The 17,865-nt window shown below is 34.3% G+C and overlaps 1 protein-coding gene across 1 annotated transcript in view; it reads left to right on the forward strand.

Moving 5' to 3' along the window:
* Tmem260 (transmembrane protein 260) overlaps window positions 1-17,865 on the forward strand; it is a 67,288-nt gene that overhangs the window by 37,491 nt on the left and 11,932 nt on the right. The window contains 5 exon segments of the mRNA XM_015480919.2: window positions 816-987; window positions 4,373-4,521; window positions 12,871-13,047; window positions 15,197-15,250; window positions 16,925-17,015. Of these exon segments, the coding sequence (XP_015336405.1) occupies window positions 816-987; window positions 4,373-4,521; window positions 12,871-13,047; window positions 15,197-15,250; window positions 16,925-17,015 (643 nt within the window).

Below are 17,865 nucleotides of genomic sequence, written 5' to 3' on the forward strand. Positions count from 1 at the left end.
CTAAGCTCCATAAAATGTAATAGACCTGATAATAAGAGGAAAGATATTGCTTGCCTCATCTTTTGATGTTTCCCCCGCCCCTTGTAGTCTTTCTCTCTTTTCATGGAAAGTTCTCAAAATTCATGTACTTTTTCTTTGAAGTTAGAAAGTCTACTTCATTCTTGAAAAGAACTGTACTGCTGTTCTTGGCAAGAACAAATAGTGTCAGGAGAAAAGTAGACAACTCAACAGACTATTCCTTCCCCTCCTTCTCTTTGGTCTTATTCTCCAGTGGTAATTTTTCACCTTCCAGTGGAGAAAGGAACACAGGAAGCCTGGGGTACAGGGAAATGGTGGGAAGGAACAACCTCTGCATGCAAGAAAATCATACAAATGTCTTATAAATATATGTCATAAATTGGCAGATTTCCTTTTGCATTTCTGAAAGTTCCTTTGGCATAAATGAAATTAACATAAATTACCTTAAATTCCAAGTGGAATCAGAAACCTTACTTTTGTTATATGAAATCGGATTACTTTTAGGAAGAAAAAGACTTATTCTTGAGCACTAACTGATTCCCTTTTTATGGAAATGATTATAAATTCTAGAAGTAAAGTAGTAGATGAGTGTTTTTTCAGTTGCACAATTGGGTCCTTTTTTTAATCAAATGATAGTGTTTTTTAATTATGCAAATTCTCATAGGATATAAATTAAATAGTTTGAAACAATAAATGTAGATTTGTGATAGGAAAAGAATGGTGTGGAAAATAAACCCAATGTTATTAAAATTATAGCAAAGTATTGCTGTTTTAACATTTTTGATCTTTTTATTTAGCATTTGTGACCAAAGGACCAACACTGTGATCGATAAATTTGCAAAGAACCTTCTAGATTCTATGCCACATGATGCGATTATCTTACTTAGAGGAGATTTGCCAGGCAATTCTCTCCGTTATATGCATTACTGCGAAGGATTGAGGCCAGATATTTCATTAGTGGATCAGGAAGTAAGTATATGTAAAATGTATTTGGAATTTATCAATCATTTTAAAACATTTATTATCATTTTTAAAATACCAAATAGATACAGTGATTATAATCATTCTTAGGTAGATTATATATCACATTCTTTTGTTTATTTTAATTGTTAGTATAAATTGTTTGAGTTGCTTCTTTCTCATTTAACCTGAATGTTTTAAGAATTACGTATTTCATGTTAGATTCAAATAATATGCTAGGTCTCCAGTTCACATAATAAACCATGAAAATGTTTATTGTACTGTAAATGTATTGTTAAGTTGTTTTTTTTCATTTAGCCAACTCAGCCATTTAAAGTAATACTGTCTACTGGTCTAGGGATTAAAATAAATTAAATTGAATATAAAATAAATCATACTGTGGTTAAAATAGCTACTTGATCATCAGAGTTGTGAACTCAAATAATTTCTCAAAATAAAAACTATTAACTACAACTCTGCTATGGAAATTTTGCATAATCTTTGCTGATCCTAGGACAAAAACATGTTAGGAGGGGACTTGTAAAAATTTTGATGGCAATTAAAACAATTTTCTGGAAATGAAGAACTATATTTAAAATACAACATTTGGGGCTGGAGTTGTAGCTCCGTGACAGAGCACTTGCCTAACATGTATGAGGCTCTGGATTCAATCCTCAATACCACATAAAAATAAATAAGTAAAATAAAAGTATTGTATCCATCTATAATTAGGAATCTAAAAAATACTTTTAAAAACTCCTACAATATTTATTATTTAGACCATAATTATCTAAAAGGAAACAAATATGGTGCTTTTAGAGTAGTCATCAAGAAAAGTGAAATTTTTAATCTCAAATGAATAATTATGATTGTTCAATAGAACAATTATTAGGCACAATACTTTTAATAAATTGTGTTGAAGTAGAGAATAATTAGAATTTTTGGAGAAAAACAACACATTTGCAAATACTCTGTAGGGAAATTTGCAGATTATAAATATTTTATAAGCACTTTGCATTTATGTTAACACACATATTGATGAATTTAATCTTAAGTCTAACTCAAGTCTAGCTTCTGACAAAAGCTAGGTTTTTCATTAATAATGTGGTAGATTATTTTTTGATAACATGATATTATTATGCTGTGATTTCAAATATTGTAGCCCAGTAAAGTGCTGCTTAGCATGTATGAGGTCCTGAGTTCAATTCCTAGCACTTGTGTGTGCATGTGCATGTGTGTGAATGTGTGAATACTGTTTGAGATATCAGCTGCTATAGTTAAGAAGTATGGATTTCAAAGAGTATAAGACATAAATTCAGGTTTTCATTCTATCATTTCCTAGATGTGACAGGGGCTAACAATTTTCTTCTCAAAGCTTCTCTTCCCTTATGCATGAAATAGAAGTTATTATTATATAAGCTAGGATCTTTTGAATGCACGAAAAAAGAATGCCTTAGAGTAACTTAAACTATGGAGTTTGTATTTCACATAACAAGTAGTCTTAGGTGATTTTAGGATTGATGATAGAAGAAGCTCAATGATGTCAGAATTCTGGGGCATGGATGCATGGTTCCAAACATCACAACCTAAAACAAAGCAAGGTACTTCTGTTTGGGCCTGTCCCCCTCCTCTCTATTGGAAGTTTTCCAGGGCCTTAGAAATTCCCAGCAGACCTCCACCTGAGCTGGCTCGTATGCCCACTCCTGAAATATTCATTAGTAAAGTGAATGACTGAGATACCTGACCAAAATCAAAGTTACTTTAGCAAGCAAGAAAACAATAGCTGTTAAATGTGCAATCAACAGGGTCTGATGCAATTGTTTCTGTAAAAGAAGGTTATTGTGGAAATTAAATAAGAAGCATGAAGGTCATAATGCAAACAGGGTATTTGGTTAATGTTAGCATTATCTAAAACTGAAAGCCTTGAGCAAAAAATTCCAATCCATTATTTGTTGAGTTTTATAGTGTTCACTTAGATTAAAAGTAATTTGTCACCAGGCCCGGTGGCGCACACCTGTAATCCCAGCAGCTCCGGTGGCTGAGACAGTTGAGACAGGAGGATCTCGAGTTCAAAGCCAGCCTCAGCAATGGTGAGGAGTTAAGCCACTCAGTGAGACCTTTTCTCTAAATAAAATAAAAATAGGACTGGGGATGTGGCTCAGTGGTTAAGTGCCCCTGAGTTCAATCCCCAGTACCAAAAAAACAAAAAAAAAATTAATTTGTCATTTTCATGTTAAATGACTTACATGATCTAAGTAAGCATAAGCACAGTTGCTCAGATGTTAATATAAAAACAAAACTTTGAAAGTGCAAATAGGAATCTTTTCTTTAAAAAGAGGGTCTCTAACATATGAAAGTATATAATTAACTATACATTAATTATACAATTAATAAAAGTGACTTTTCTAATATTAAGAATTCATTTTAATCAAAAGAACATTAAAGTATTGACACTAATTTCTGTATACTAATAAATTCAGCCAAAAGGGTTAAAAACCCTTTGAGACCTAGATTATCATATGATTGAGCTTTTCAAGGGCAGGGATTATATCTTATTTATTGTAGGTGAGCAATACTTATTTTTTTGAATGGATGAATGAAAGAATGGAGTAATGATACATTTCTGTATTTTGTATAGGTTGTCTAGTCTGACCATCAAAGAAATTTCAACTTCAGCAAGCGTAATTTGAGAACTGTTCTGTGCCAGGCAATGTGCTAGGTGTACAAAAGTGAAAAGATACAGTCCCTTCCCCTAGGAGCTCACAGTCTAGTGAGGAATAGGCCTAGAGCTGTACTAGAGGTAGGTACAAAGTGCTACCTCTGCATGTCATTCTGGCTGTGGAGACTGGGGAGGGCATCACAGAGGAAGTGATAATTATACTGGTTCTGAAAGCTGAGTACACATTCTTTAGGTAGAATAAAAATGGGGATAAGCCACCTGGGTCATCAAACACATGGAGGTTAGAAGGGCACAGTGGCTCACACCTGTAATCCCAGCTCCTCAGGAGGCTGAGGTAGGAGGAGGATCACAAGTTTAAGACTAGCCTGAGCAACTTAGTGAGACTCTGTCTCAAAATCAAAATAAAAAGAATTGAGAATGTAGCTCCGTGAGAGAACACCACTGGGTTCAACTCCCAGGCCCACAAAACAAAATGCATGGAATTGAAAATAAAACTGAGCATTGATGTTACCTGTTATAGTCATGTCTTAAGGCCTAAAAATCAAAGGTTTATGTCATTTTTAAAATTGTAGCTATACCCTTGATTATTCCTAAATGTATTTTTCAATTATAAATGATAGTATATTCACATTTTAGAAACTTTTCATTGGCTAAACTTGGTTCTTTTAAAGAGATGTACTAAAAGTATGGCATCATATGTTATTTTTCTGGCAGATGATGACTTATGAGTGGTATTTACCGAAAATGGCAAAGCATTTACCAGGTGTTCATTTTCCTGGGAACCGGTGGAATCCTGTGGAAGGAATATTACCCAGTGGAATGGTCACATTTAATCTTTATCATTTTCTTGAAATAAATAAACAGTAAGCATTCTTTTCATATAATAGCTTTACTAAAATCTTAAGCTTTTCTAAAATTATTTCTGTAGCAGCTGTGCCTCATCCAAAAGACCAATTTTCTATACCTATTTCCCTGTCACCGATGAGATTATCTTTGTAATTAAATTGAATATCTGTGCATAAATGAGGCCAGGCAAAAATAAATGTTATTGTTCTGGGCAAAGGAAAAATAAAGACAGATTAGCAAGAACAGAAAATAAGATCTTAGTACAATTCAGAGAAATTGGAGATGTGCCTGCCTACTTGAAATCATTGCAGGTGGATCGCAAGCAATTATAGTTTTCCTCCTGATCAACACTGTGGCCCCCTTTTAAGTGTAAAGCAAATTTTCTTCAGAATAATCACTATATGAAAATAGCTTAAGGACTTTTTTAATAAAGGATAAGACAGTTTTATAAATAAGAAAAGCACCTACAGTTTACACTAGCTGAGATAAAATATAAGAATTGTGAATTTTATACCTGAGAACATAAAATTATTCATACTTAAGGTCAAGAATAAAGTACTTCTTCAATAGTATATTGTTGAATATTTCTCCTGTCCGTTAAATACTTCAAATTGTCCAGAGCTTGAAGAAGAAAAATTTATTTCATGACTTTTTTTTTCTTATAGAGGACTTTAGAAAATCTTTATAAATTCCAGAGTTAAATTATCCCTTGCTAAGAACATAATAGTATGGTACTTTCAGTGTTCAAAGCCTGTGTTTATGGTGGCTCGTGGAGTAATATAAAGGTAATAGGTATAAATGTGCTGTGAGAGCAACATTTAATTATTTCATTCTAGAATAAAATATAAAGAACTATTAACATCTCCAAATTGGCATTTTTGTGAATTTTGTTTAATCCAACCTCACAAAATTTACTATGTGGCAGCTTGAGTTAGGCCCTAGCAATATATAAAGATGAATGAGACTCAGCTCCAAGTCCATGTAGACCACAATCTATTTGTATATATACATAGTTATGACTGTAACTAGTTGTTTATATACAGTCTACCCTAGCAATGCTTTGTAAAGTGTCAGAATAAATGCTTGATATGTATCTACTAAATAGCTGACTCAACTGACTTGAAAAGCTGAGTGTTCTGGCTTCATAGATGAGGAATCCATTAATTCCATCTAGGAGCATTCATTCAGCTTTTGTTTAATTAAATAGCAGTTGGTATGTCTTTCAAGGGGATTATTATTTTTTTTTTCTATCAGCACTGGGGATTGAACACAGGGGCACTCTGCCACTGAACTACATCTCCAGCCCTTTTTATTTTTTCATTTTGATCAAGAGTCTTACTAAGCTGTCAAGACTTCCTGCCTCAGCTTCTGGAGTAGTTGGGATTCTAGACGTGCCATTGTGCTTGGCTACTGTTAACATTTTGATAAGCTGTTTTTTATTCCATTTAACAAATTATTTATTTATGTACATATATACACATAGACATATACTATATTTTATATAGCAGGAATATCTCATTTTCTGTCCAGTTATTTTTTCCTGACAACATATCATGTGCATTCCCATGTGATCAATAAAATGTCTTTATTACCATCATTTTTTTTTTGCTATATTTCCATAGGATTCATGATAATTTAACATACTATTTTTTTTATAAACTTTTGTTGTTTCTAGACTTTTACTACTATTAACATGGTAATAAGCATTCTGACCCATAAAGTTTTGTCAATATTTTTTACTAACGAAAATCATGTTTATTGTCTGCTTTAAAAATAATATGTGATTTAAAAAGTAGTATGTGTTCATTATAGAATAATAATTCAAGTTTTAATTTTTTACTACTACAAAGAGTGTGTTTCTAATAAAGGTTTTTTTTTTTTTTTGGGTGGTGCTGGGAATTGAACCTAGGACTTTGTGCATGTGAGGCAAGCACTCTACCAACTGAGCCAAATCCCCAGCTAAATAATAAATTAATTTTTAAAAATTAAGAGTGGTCCTATCATTCAGAAACAATTAATGTAAAAAAATGCATATTTTTTACAAAGTTGAAAGCATAGTGTAAAATATAGCCCTGTTTTTTCCTTCAATATCATAAGAACATTTTCTTATGTTTTTATAAACTCTTTATAAATATTTTTAGTAGATACATATACTATGATTTAATAATAATAGGTTAATGCAAATCTTAGTAGATATTAACATTGTATCTAAAGTAATGAGCTACAACAAAAGCCTTTGTACATGTAATTTTTTGTGGACAGAAGAATTTATTAGGGTAGAATAATCAATATTAGTAAAAAATAATAGTAATTATACTATTACTAATAGTAACAATAATTAGAATATTAGTATTTCATTCAGAAGTAAAATTACTAAGTGTAAGGACATGAATGACTTAAAAACACTTAATAGGGATTTCCTCCCCCAAAATGTTGGACCATCACATGAAAGCTCTTTAAAATGAGTACTTTTAAAAAGAAAGAAGCTAATCCCCAGGCACAGTGACACATGTCTGTAATCCCAGAAGCTAGGGAGGCTGAGACAGGAGGACTGCGAGTTCAGAGCCAGCCTCAGCAACAGGGAGGGGCTAAGCAACTAAGTGAGATCCTGTCTCTAAATAAAATACAAAATAGGGCTGGGGATGTGGCTCAGTGGTTGAGTGCCCCTGAATTCAATCCCTGGTAACACCCCCACCAAAAAAGAAAGAAGCTAAAATTTAGTTAGCAACTATTATTTTATGTTTAATTATACAGTAATTTTTTTCTTTTCCCTCTTTTTTTTGGGGGGGGGCATACAGTTCTATGAATTTTAATACATGTATACATTTATGAGATCACCACAACAGTCAGAATACAAAAGTCTGTTGCCCCTCAAGCTGTCTTTGTGCTACTCTTGTATATCCATACTATCATCAGAGCCCTAACCTTATCCTCCACTGATCTGTTCTTCATTATTGTAGTTTTACCTTTTCTAGAATGTTATATAAATGGAATCATAAAGAATGTAATCTTTTGATAATGGCATATTTTACTCAACATATGCCTTTGAAATCCACCCAAGTTTTATATACTAGTTCATTACATTTTGTTGCTGAGTAATATTCTATTACATGGATGTACCACAATTTGTTTAGCCTCTCTCCTATTGAAAACATTTGTGTTGTTTCCAGTTTGTGGCATTTACAGATAGAGCTGCTATAAACATTTATGCTTAAGTTTATGTATGACTATGTTTTCATACCTAGGAGTAGAATTAAGCGATTTGTTTCCTTTTGAGTTTTAAAATTTTTTTATATGTTCTAGATATGAATCCTTTGTCGATATGTAATTGTTAAACATTTACATTTTCTCCATTTGTGTCTTCTTATTATCTTATAAATATCTCTTGTGGAGATAAAGGGGTTTTTTTTATTTCAATGAAATCCCCAATTATTTTTCTTTTATGAATTATACTTTTGGAGTTGTTGCTAAGAATTCTTTGCTAATGCCAAGTCATGAAGATTTTCTCATGTTTTCTTCTAAGTTTTATAGTTTTGTTTTTGCATATGAGATGCCAAATTTTCCTCACACTCTTTGTTGAAAAGATTGTCCTTTCTGAAATCATTGAATTGCAATAACATCTTTCTTTTTTTGTTGTTTTTAGATGCATATTTTATTTTTTTCATTGTTTTTATGTATTTATTCTAATTAGGTATATTTGACAGCAGAATGCATTTTGATTCATTGTACACAAATGGCACACAACTTTTCATTTCTCCGGTTGTACACGATGTAGCATCGCACCATATATGTAGTCATACACATACCTATGGTAATGATGTCTGTCTTATTCTACCATCTTTCCTGCGCCCATGTCCCCTCCCTTTCTCTCCCTCCCCTTTCCCCAATCAAAGTTCCTCCATTCTTCCCATGCCCCCCCCCCCCACATTTATAGATCAGCATCTACTTATCAGAGAGAACTTTGGGCCTTTGGGTTTTGGTGATTGGCTTACTTTACTTAGCATGATATTCTCCAGCTCCTGCAATAACACCTTTCTTGTTATTTACCAAAAAAAAAAAAATCCTTCTGGAATTTTTGGTTGGTTTTAATTTGATTAGTGTTTTTCATCCTTTTGCTTTTAACCAAATTATGTCATATTTAAAATGGCTCTTGTAGATAGCATATGTTTGGATCTTGTTTTATTATAAATCTGTATTTTACCTAGTTTATTTAAACCATTTGCATTCAATATGTTTAGATGTATGTCTACTTTTTTGTTATTTGCTTAAGTGTGTTCCCTATTTTTCATTTCACTGTTTCCACTTTTCTTCCTTCTTTTGTATTGATTTTTTCCCTATAATTCCATTTATTTTATTTTATTTTTGGTACTAGGGATTGAACCCAGGGGTGCTTAACCACTGAGTCACATCCCCACCTCCCCCCTTTTTATATACTTTTTTATTTTGAGATAAGGCCTTACTAAATTGTTGGCACTGGCTTTGTACTTACTATCTTCCTGCCTTAGCCTCCTGAGCCACTGGAATTATAGGAATGTGCCACTGTGCCCATTTCAAATTTTTTATTGAGAATTTTACTGTATCATTTTTACTATGTGTCTTGGTGAAGATTTGGGTTTTTTTGTTTGTCTGTTTGTTTGTCTTGCCTTTTAAGTCCTGCTTGCTCTTGAAATTATAGTATAAATACATAATTTTTTAATCTATTAAAGATGTTTATTTTAGTACTTCAAATGGAATGTAGAAATCTTGATTAAAGATAAATGATGAATGGGGCTTGGGTTGTGGCTGAGTGGTAGAGCATTGGCTAGCATGTGTGACTCATTGGGTTCAATTCTCAGCACCACATATAAATAAATAAAGGTCCATCAACAACTAATAAAATATTTTTTTAAAAAAAGATAAGTGATTAATGATTAAAACCAATCAAAAAACCCAGAAGGAATTTTTTTTGGTAGATAACAAGAAAGGTGTTATTGTAATTCAATGATTTCAGAAAGGATTAAATTCCTTTAATCTCCCCACTTTTGATTGTGTTGTTACATACATTATATCATGCATGTGCTAATTTTAGTTTTCAAATTTTTAGACACATATTAAATATCTTAAAAGAAAAAACACAATATTTATCTAGGTATTTACCAAGTCTGTTTTTCTTCCTTTAATCCAGTATTTAGATGTTTCCCTTTTGTATCATTTCCCTCTTTTCTGAATATATTCCTGTAATATTTTTTTTCATTTGTTGATGGACCTTTTTTTATTTATTAATTTATATGTGGTGCTGAGAATTGAACCCAGTGTCTCACACATGCTAGGCAAGCGCTCTACCACTGAGCCACAACTTCAACCCCTTTTTTTAAAAAATATTTTTTTAGTTGTAGATGGACTCAATACCTTTATTTCATTTTTATGTGGTGCTGATGATTGAACCCAGTGCCTTCCACATGGGAGGCGAATGCTCTACCACTGAGCTATAGCCCCAGCCCCCTGTAACATTTCTTTTAGAGAAGAACTGTTAGCAGTGGGTCCTCTTAATTTTCTATCATCCAAAAATGTTTTGTTTCACCTTCATTTTCTTAAGCTTGTTTGTGGATACAGGATTTGTGTTGATAAATATTTTTTCCCCCGCACTTGAAAAATGTTATTTTACATCCTTTTGACCTATGTATCTTCTGATGAGAAATCCACAGCAGAAATATATTCTCTCCCTCTGGCTGTTTTCAAGACTTTTTATTTGTCTTTAGTTTTCAGTGGTTCGATTATGAGGAATCTAGGTGCGGATTTCTTTGAGCCAAACCTGTTTGGGGTTTTGCAGAGTTTCTTGAATATGTAAAATTGTGGACTTCTCAGACATCATTTCTTTAAATATTTTTTTCTGTTCCACATAGTTTCTCTTCTGAAACTAATGACCTAAACTTAGGTGCCTGGGACTCTACATTTTCTTCAGTCTGTTTCTTTTTGACATACTCTTTCCCTGAATTCATGTTAAGCCCACCCAGTTAATTTTTAATTTCAGTGATTGTAGTTTTCAGGTGTGTAATTTCTATTGGGTTCCTCTTTATATCTTCCTTTTCTTTGTTGAGATGCCCTATCTTCTCACTAATTTCAAGAGTATTTGCCCTTACTTCTTGGTGCATGATTATCATAGCTTTTAAAAAGTCTTTGTGTGTCTATGCTAGCATCTGAGTCACCTTGAAATTGGAAACTGTTGATTGTCTTTTCCCTTGTGAGTTGAGATTTTTCTGGTTCTTAACATTCTGAGTACTTTTGGATTACATCCTAGACATTTTGAATATTGGTCCTTATTTAATCCCAAAACAGTGTCTATTTTTTTTTTTTTTTTATTTAACAGATCTTTGGCCAAGTTAATTTCTGGCTGCAAGTTCTGGTCTACTTTCTGTGAGCTGTGGTTCCAATTCCAGTTCTATTTTTAAAACAGTTGCAGTAACATTTGGATCAATCCCATGTGAGTGCTACCAAGTGTCTAATCTGAGATCTGGGTGATCAACTGTCCTATGGTTAATTTTGCAAACTGTTTAGGGTCAGATCCACGTATTCTTATCTCCGAGCCAGGAGTCCATACACAATTTTATGGAATTGGCTGTCTTGATTTCTGCTCCAAAGGACTGGTCATCCCAGTACTTTCCAGCTCCCTAAGGCCTTCCCTTCCTGGTTCTCTATCCAGAAAGCTGGGGTTTTAATTTCTATCTTTTGCCATGTACTTCCTGTAACTGCCTGCATCTGGGGTCAAGCTGCAGAAGGACATACAAAAGGCAATGGGGATTGGCCCTTTACTCTTGGAACCACAGCTCCTCTGCTAAGAGAAAAGGAAGGGTTCCTCTCCCTCAGAGTTTTAGGCTTCTGCCCAACTGCCACTACCATATCTGTGGTGCTGACTCTACTGCTGCCTAAGTGTTTCTTGGTGTCTGAGAAGGAAAGGAGGGGGAAGATCCAGGGGGTTTTCTCCACTCTCTCCAAACTGTAAGAGTCCACTTTCTTGTTCTTTAGGCCAGAAATAAAAGGCTTTTTTTTCTTGGATTTCTTTGTGTCTTCATATATACTGCTGGATTGGAGCTTTCTTTGAGTACATTCCTCGCAGTACTGCAGGGAGACAAATGATAAGTTCACTGCTGATTTGATAGAACTTTGAATTCTGGTCTTTTCCCCAGACTTCTTTTTATCCTTTCTCTTTCGGAGTCCTCAGATACCTGCTCCATGTATTATGTCCAGGAGCCATAGTTGAGTGCAGATGGCGAGACAAGTGAACTCACTCCACCTTCCTCAAAACTGAACTCTATTATGTTTTAAGAATGTACTTTAAATCAGATATTTCATTTAATTTTTGAAAACCATCAAAGACAGTTATCAGACCTATTTCACAGGTGAGGAGACTACGCACAGGTAGTTAATTTTCCCCAAATCCTAGAGGCAGTAAATGATACCCCCAAAAAATCTAAAATCTAGCCATCCCCAGCAACTTAGCAAGACCCTTTCTCAAAATAAAAAGGGCTGGAGATATGGGTCAGTGGTGAAATGCCCCTGGGTTTAATTGCCAATACGAAAAAAAAAAAAAAAATCTAAAATCTAAGCTGGAGGTATCTTGTTTCAAAGTTTTGTTTTGTTTTTACTTTTTAACTTTTCACCAGTTTCCCCTAATATGTTCCTTTTTTTTTCTTACTTAATAATATCTATTAAGACATAAACAACAAATTGGAAGATAATTAGTTATCATTTTTCCTGAACAAAGCTTATTTTAACCATTTTTATTACTAATTTTTTCAGGAACTGAGGTTCCTAATAGTTATTCTAATTAATTTTATCCAGCAAATATTTATTATATATTAGGTATGTGTCATGCTATGTGGGATTCAGAGTTACTTCAGGGAGATATTCAGGGAGATTTACAAATGCTAATAATAAGTTGAATATAATAATAACAAAAAAGATAATTTTTTTTTCAAAAGTATAATGGGAATTTAAGGAAAGAATGACTAGGACTAAGTAGGGATACAAAGGAAGATTTGTATTTCTGCTTGTAAAATAAAAGGAGATATTAAAACATGTTTACACATGAGACAATACCACAGCAGTTTTTTAAAAATCATACTTGTCCCCATGTGATATAATGTTATAGACAGGAAGATTTTTTTCATCTAGGTCTGTTTGCTCCCACTCAAAAAAAAAAAAATCCCATTATTTTTACACTAAGATAGATTTTAATGTATTAGTGAAATATTTAAATAAACCACATCTTTACAGATAGCTTATTGGTAACCAAGGTTTAAGGCATCTAAAGTGACATTTGATATATTATATTTACCATTTAGAATCTTAAGTTAAAACTACCTCACCTATTTTTCTCTTTTCAATAGAAAAGAAACATTTGTTTGCATAGGAATTCATGAAGGTGACCCAACCTGGAAAAAGAACTATTCACTTTGGCCGTGGGGGTCTTGTGACAAATTAGTTCCTTCAGAGATTGTATTCAACCCTGAGGAATGGATTAAACTCACAAGAAATATCTACAACTGGACTGAAGAATATGGAAGGTATGAAAAGCAGTTGTATTTTAAGCAGAATATGACAGTTTTGTGTGTCTAAAAAAATACACACTTTCAGTTGTCTTTTAATTTTTTTTTGTTTTTTATTTTCAAAATTATTTGCTTCCCACAATGTATCAGAAAACATCTCTCTCTTGACTTCCTATTAACAGAATGATGGGACATAGCGGGAAAAGGAGATTGAGTGGGTACCACAAGAGTTAGATGTATGGCATCTGCAGCTTCCAGACCTTTCAACACTGTATTGTCCACCCCCACCCCGTATCTCATTATCCTAAAATAAAAGGGGCTCATTAACAGCACTTGAACTTTCAGAGGCACTCTGCTGCCCATGATAGTTTCCACATGCATGAACTTGTCATTTTTTTTTTTTCAAGAATGGCAGATATGGGCTGCACAAGTATCTCAGTGGTACAGTACTTTTCTACCATGTGCAGGGTCCTGGGTTCAATCCACAGCACAACAACAACAGAAGACTGAATTTGAGTACTTTTTAAATTTTTTTCCAGCTATTTGGCATCAACCTGTTTATGTTGTTTGAGGCATTACTATTAGTCTTCCTTTAAGCATTTCTACATAGAGTTGACTGTCTCCCATATGGAAAATGGGTCACTGTCTAAAGAATTGTTTCCACTACCTATTTGCATTTTTTCTTATTTTTAAAATTATTTTCTTATTTTTTATAATTATACATAATGGTGGGGTTTGTTTATATTTATATTATAAGGTGAATATCCTTCCTCAGTATGTCATCTGCTGATCTATCTTTGATTTTCATGAGATCCCTCCACCTTTCTTTTCCTTTATCCTCTCTAGCTTCCACATATGAGAGAAAACATGACCCTTGACCTTTGGAGTTTGACCTAATTCATTTAGCATAAAGTTCTCAAGTTCTATTCATTTTTCTGCAAATATCATAATTTTATTTTTCTTTTTGGCTGAATATAAATATAAATTTTCTTTATCTATTGATGGTACCTAGGCCAGTTCCATAGTTTGGCTTTTGTGGATTGTGCTGCTATAAACATGGGTATCCATGTATCATTATAGTATGCTGACTTTAATTCTTTAGGATCAATACTGAGGAGTAGGATAACTGCATCATATGGCGGTTCTATTCCTAGTCTTTTGAGGAACTTTCGTGCTGATTCCCATAGTGATTGTACTAATTTACAATCCTTCCAACTCCTCTACCTATTTTAAGAATTATGAATTACTTAAAAATTATCTAACCTGCTTAAAATTGAAAATCAAAAGACAAGTTCATATGAACAAATGCTATAAAAGTTTTTTGAATCAACATAAGCAAACAGACCACATTGTTGCATTAACATCCAGAGCTTGATAACTAGTATTAAAACAAAGCACTCTGTGGCCTTTATAAGAAAAAGTTAGAAATAACATATTCTTCAGATTGTGGACAATAATATGTGTGCATAGCATTATTCATTGTCTCTTCTGTCAAAATACACAATAAAAGAGAAATTTTAATGGAGAAAAATCAATAAATATTTTGGCTAGAGTTCTTTGTTTGGCAAAATAGTCCTAGTAATGGTTTATCCAAGCCAGGAGTTCCCCTCTTCATGATTATTCCCTTGTTTCACAGCTCCTGGGGTCTTCACTCTGTCTAGAGCATGGCCCACACCTAACTGTTGCCGTTTAACAGCTCTTAATAATTGCTGGTCCCCCAAATGTCTTTGTTTGCTCCCTTGAGGCACTAGAGCTCACACTGATTAAGGACACATTTATCAAAACCCTGTAATTCCTTAACTGAACTTCTTTTTAGGAGAATAAATTTATTAGTTTGGTCATTATTAGTTCTTAAAGATCCAGCCTATTTGCCAGGTGTAGTAGCACACACCTGTAATTTCAGCAACTTGGGAGGCTAAGGCAAGATAGCAAGGCCCAAAGCAATTTAGCAAGACCTTGTCTCAAAATTAAAATAAAAAGGGTTGGGAATGTAGCTCAGTGGTAAAGAGCCCTTGGGTTTCCCAGTACCCCCTCCAAAAAAAAGAAAAAGAAAGAAAGAAAGATTCAGACTGTTTTAGTGGCCTTATAAGATTTTAAAACAGGCATTTCATGTCTATAGCAATAAATGTAGCTGACAGAAAGATATTATTGTTTCTTATAACTGCAGGTTTGATCCATCTTCTTGGGAATCTGTGGCCAATGAAGAGATGTGGCAAGCAAGGTGATTAATTACATTTTTGTGTTTGCAGTCTGTTTTTAATGTATCAGAGAAGTAGCCTATGGCAATTTTTACTTTGGGAACAGGGGTGAGTGGTAATAAAAATAATATTTATGAGCAACTATTTGGTTTAAGGCATTGTACAAATGGTTTTTTGAGCTAATACAATTAATCTATTCTCATCCTCATAACGTATGAAGTTGTTATTAATATCACCACTTTATAAAACAACAAACTGGAAGAAAGTGTACATGCCCAAGGCCACTAGGCTATTAATGATGGAGCCTGGACTTTGACTCTAGAACAGTCTTAACTCCCATGCTCTCCTTTCAATTAAACCAAAGTGAATGAGATTGAGTAGAAGTTGACCATCGCAACCTTGCCTCTATTTGTAATGTGCCAGTTAATTAAGCACTTACTTAATACTTACTAGAAGCCAGGCACTGTTCCAGGCATCAAAGCTATACATATGAATATGACACAGTTTCTACCCTCATGGAAATCATAGTCTGATGAAATGAACCAACATGCTAAAAGAGATTAATATGATAGATGCTGTACTTTCCTGTTGTTCAGAGAGAGATCACATTCTTCTGTATGGAACACTTCATAGTGATGTTACTGCTTTTCCTGGTCCCTGTCATTATTTTTAAATAATCAAAACAACTAACATGAGCAAACTTTGACTGAAATATTAATGTAAAGGTCTTAACTAATACACAGGGGTGGCTTGCTCCTATTGGCTGCTTCTTCTGCAAAAGTGTATGCCAGGGACTGTGCATTTGGAATTGAGTTATGGTTTACATGTGTTTAAAACGATGTTAAGAAGCTGGGCACAGTGGTGCACACCTGTGACACAAGCTCCCTGGGAGACTAAAGCAGGATGATCACAAATTTGAGGTTTGGGCAACTTAGTGAGACCCTATCTCAGTGGTAAAAGCACCCCTGGGGTCAATCTGAAGAAGAGGGGGTAGGGGGAGGGGGGAGGAGGAAGAGGAAGAGGAGGAGTCAAGAAATACAACTGTAAGATAATGATTATAAAAAGATATACCATAGTTTATAAATAATAGTTTTGAAAAAGTCCCGAAAACAGCACATATCAACTTATCAGCTTAGTTATAAGGACAAACACTTGCTTTAAATCCCTGGTAAAAGATACATTGTATCCACATTTCTGTGACTAACTGTGGGAAAACTAGGGAGAAATCACATAAAAGAAGAAAGCTGTCATTACTCCAGTAGGTATTGATTTAATTAGTGTGCTAAATACAACTTGGATGAGTTTATGTGGTCAAAGAATCTAGCCACCTTTGAAGACCAGGTCACATACAGAGTAAGCTGCCATGATAAGCACTTTCAGGAATGTGCTGATAATCCAGCCAAGTCTCCCCTCTTTCCAGCTGTTCTTGCTTAAGAATAATGTTCATCTGAAGGAGACCAGATGTAATAGCAATGATTAACGTAGACTTTTTTCTGAAAGATTTGGTAATAAGTGCAGCACTTTGGGGAAGGGGCTGTTGCTATAGGTTCAGAGTAAACTTCCATGAACATGAAAGAATGAAAAATAGCACAGTAAAGTGTTTTGTACGCTCCATACCAGTGGAAAGCTTGGAAGATTTAGCTCTGAATATGAAATTGATGGTATGATTTTAATAAAGGTTCCCATTCCCACCCCAGGATGAAAACACCGTTCTTCATCTTCAGCCTGGCAGAAACTACTGATATGCCTTCAAAGGTGAAAACTCAGCTCTACTCTCATGCATATAAGGTATGTGAAAATTTTGTAGAGATATTTGGTGGGAAGGTGGCAGTCATTGGGATAGAGAGAGGATGTACAACAGAGTTTTTTGTTTGTTTTGGTACTGGGGATTGAACCCATGAGTGCTTTACCTCTGAGCACATCCCCAGCCCTTTTTATTTTTTATTTTGAGACAGGGTCTCACTAAGTTGCTTAGGGTCTCATTAAGTTGCTGAGGCTGGCCTTGAACTATCAATCCTCCTGTCTCAGCCTCTGAAATGGCTGGGATTACAGGCATGTGCCACCATGCCCAGCAATGACAGAGTTTGTATTCTTTTGTTTCAAACTTTAGTTTGGGCATTATAAAACATCATATATGGGAAAATAACTCAATTGTATCATAAACAATGTTCATGATGGAGAGTAGACAAAATACTCCCACCAAGATGTCTGTAGCCTAATATCCAGAACCTGTGACTATGTTACCTTACGTGGTAAAAGAGACTTTGTAGATGAGATTTAAGTTAAGGGTCTTGAAATGGAAGATTATCTTGGATTATTCAGGTAGGCCTGATATGATCACAGGGGTCTTATAAAAAGGAGACAGGAAGGTCAGAGTCAGAGGAGATGCAACGCAGAAGCAGAGGTCACAGAGGGAGAGATTTGAAGACGCTACACCATTGGCCCTGAAGATGGAGGAAGGGGCTGCAGATTAAGAAGTACAGAGGGATGGGAGGGAAAGGGAGGGGGAAGGAGATTAGCAAGGATGGTGGAATGTGATGGTCATCATTATACAAAGTACATGTATGAAGACTTGAATTGGGTATCAATATACCTTATATACAAACAGAGATATGAAAAATTGTAATATATATATATA

The sequence above is a fragment of the Marmota marmota genome, unplaced genomic scaffold (assembly GCF_001458135.2).
Source record: "Marmota marmota marmota unplaced genomic scaffold, marMar, whole genome shotgun sequence".
In the NCBI taxonomy this organism is placed as follows: Eukaryota; Metazoa; Chordata; class Mammalia; order Rodentia; family Sciuridae; genus Marmota; species Marmota marmota.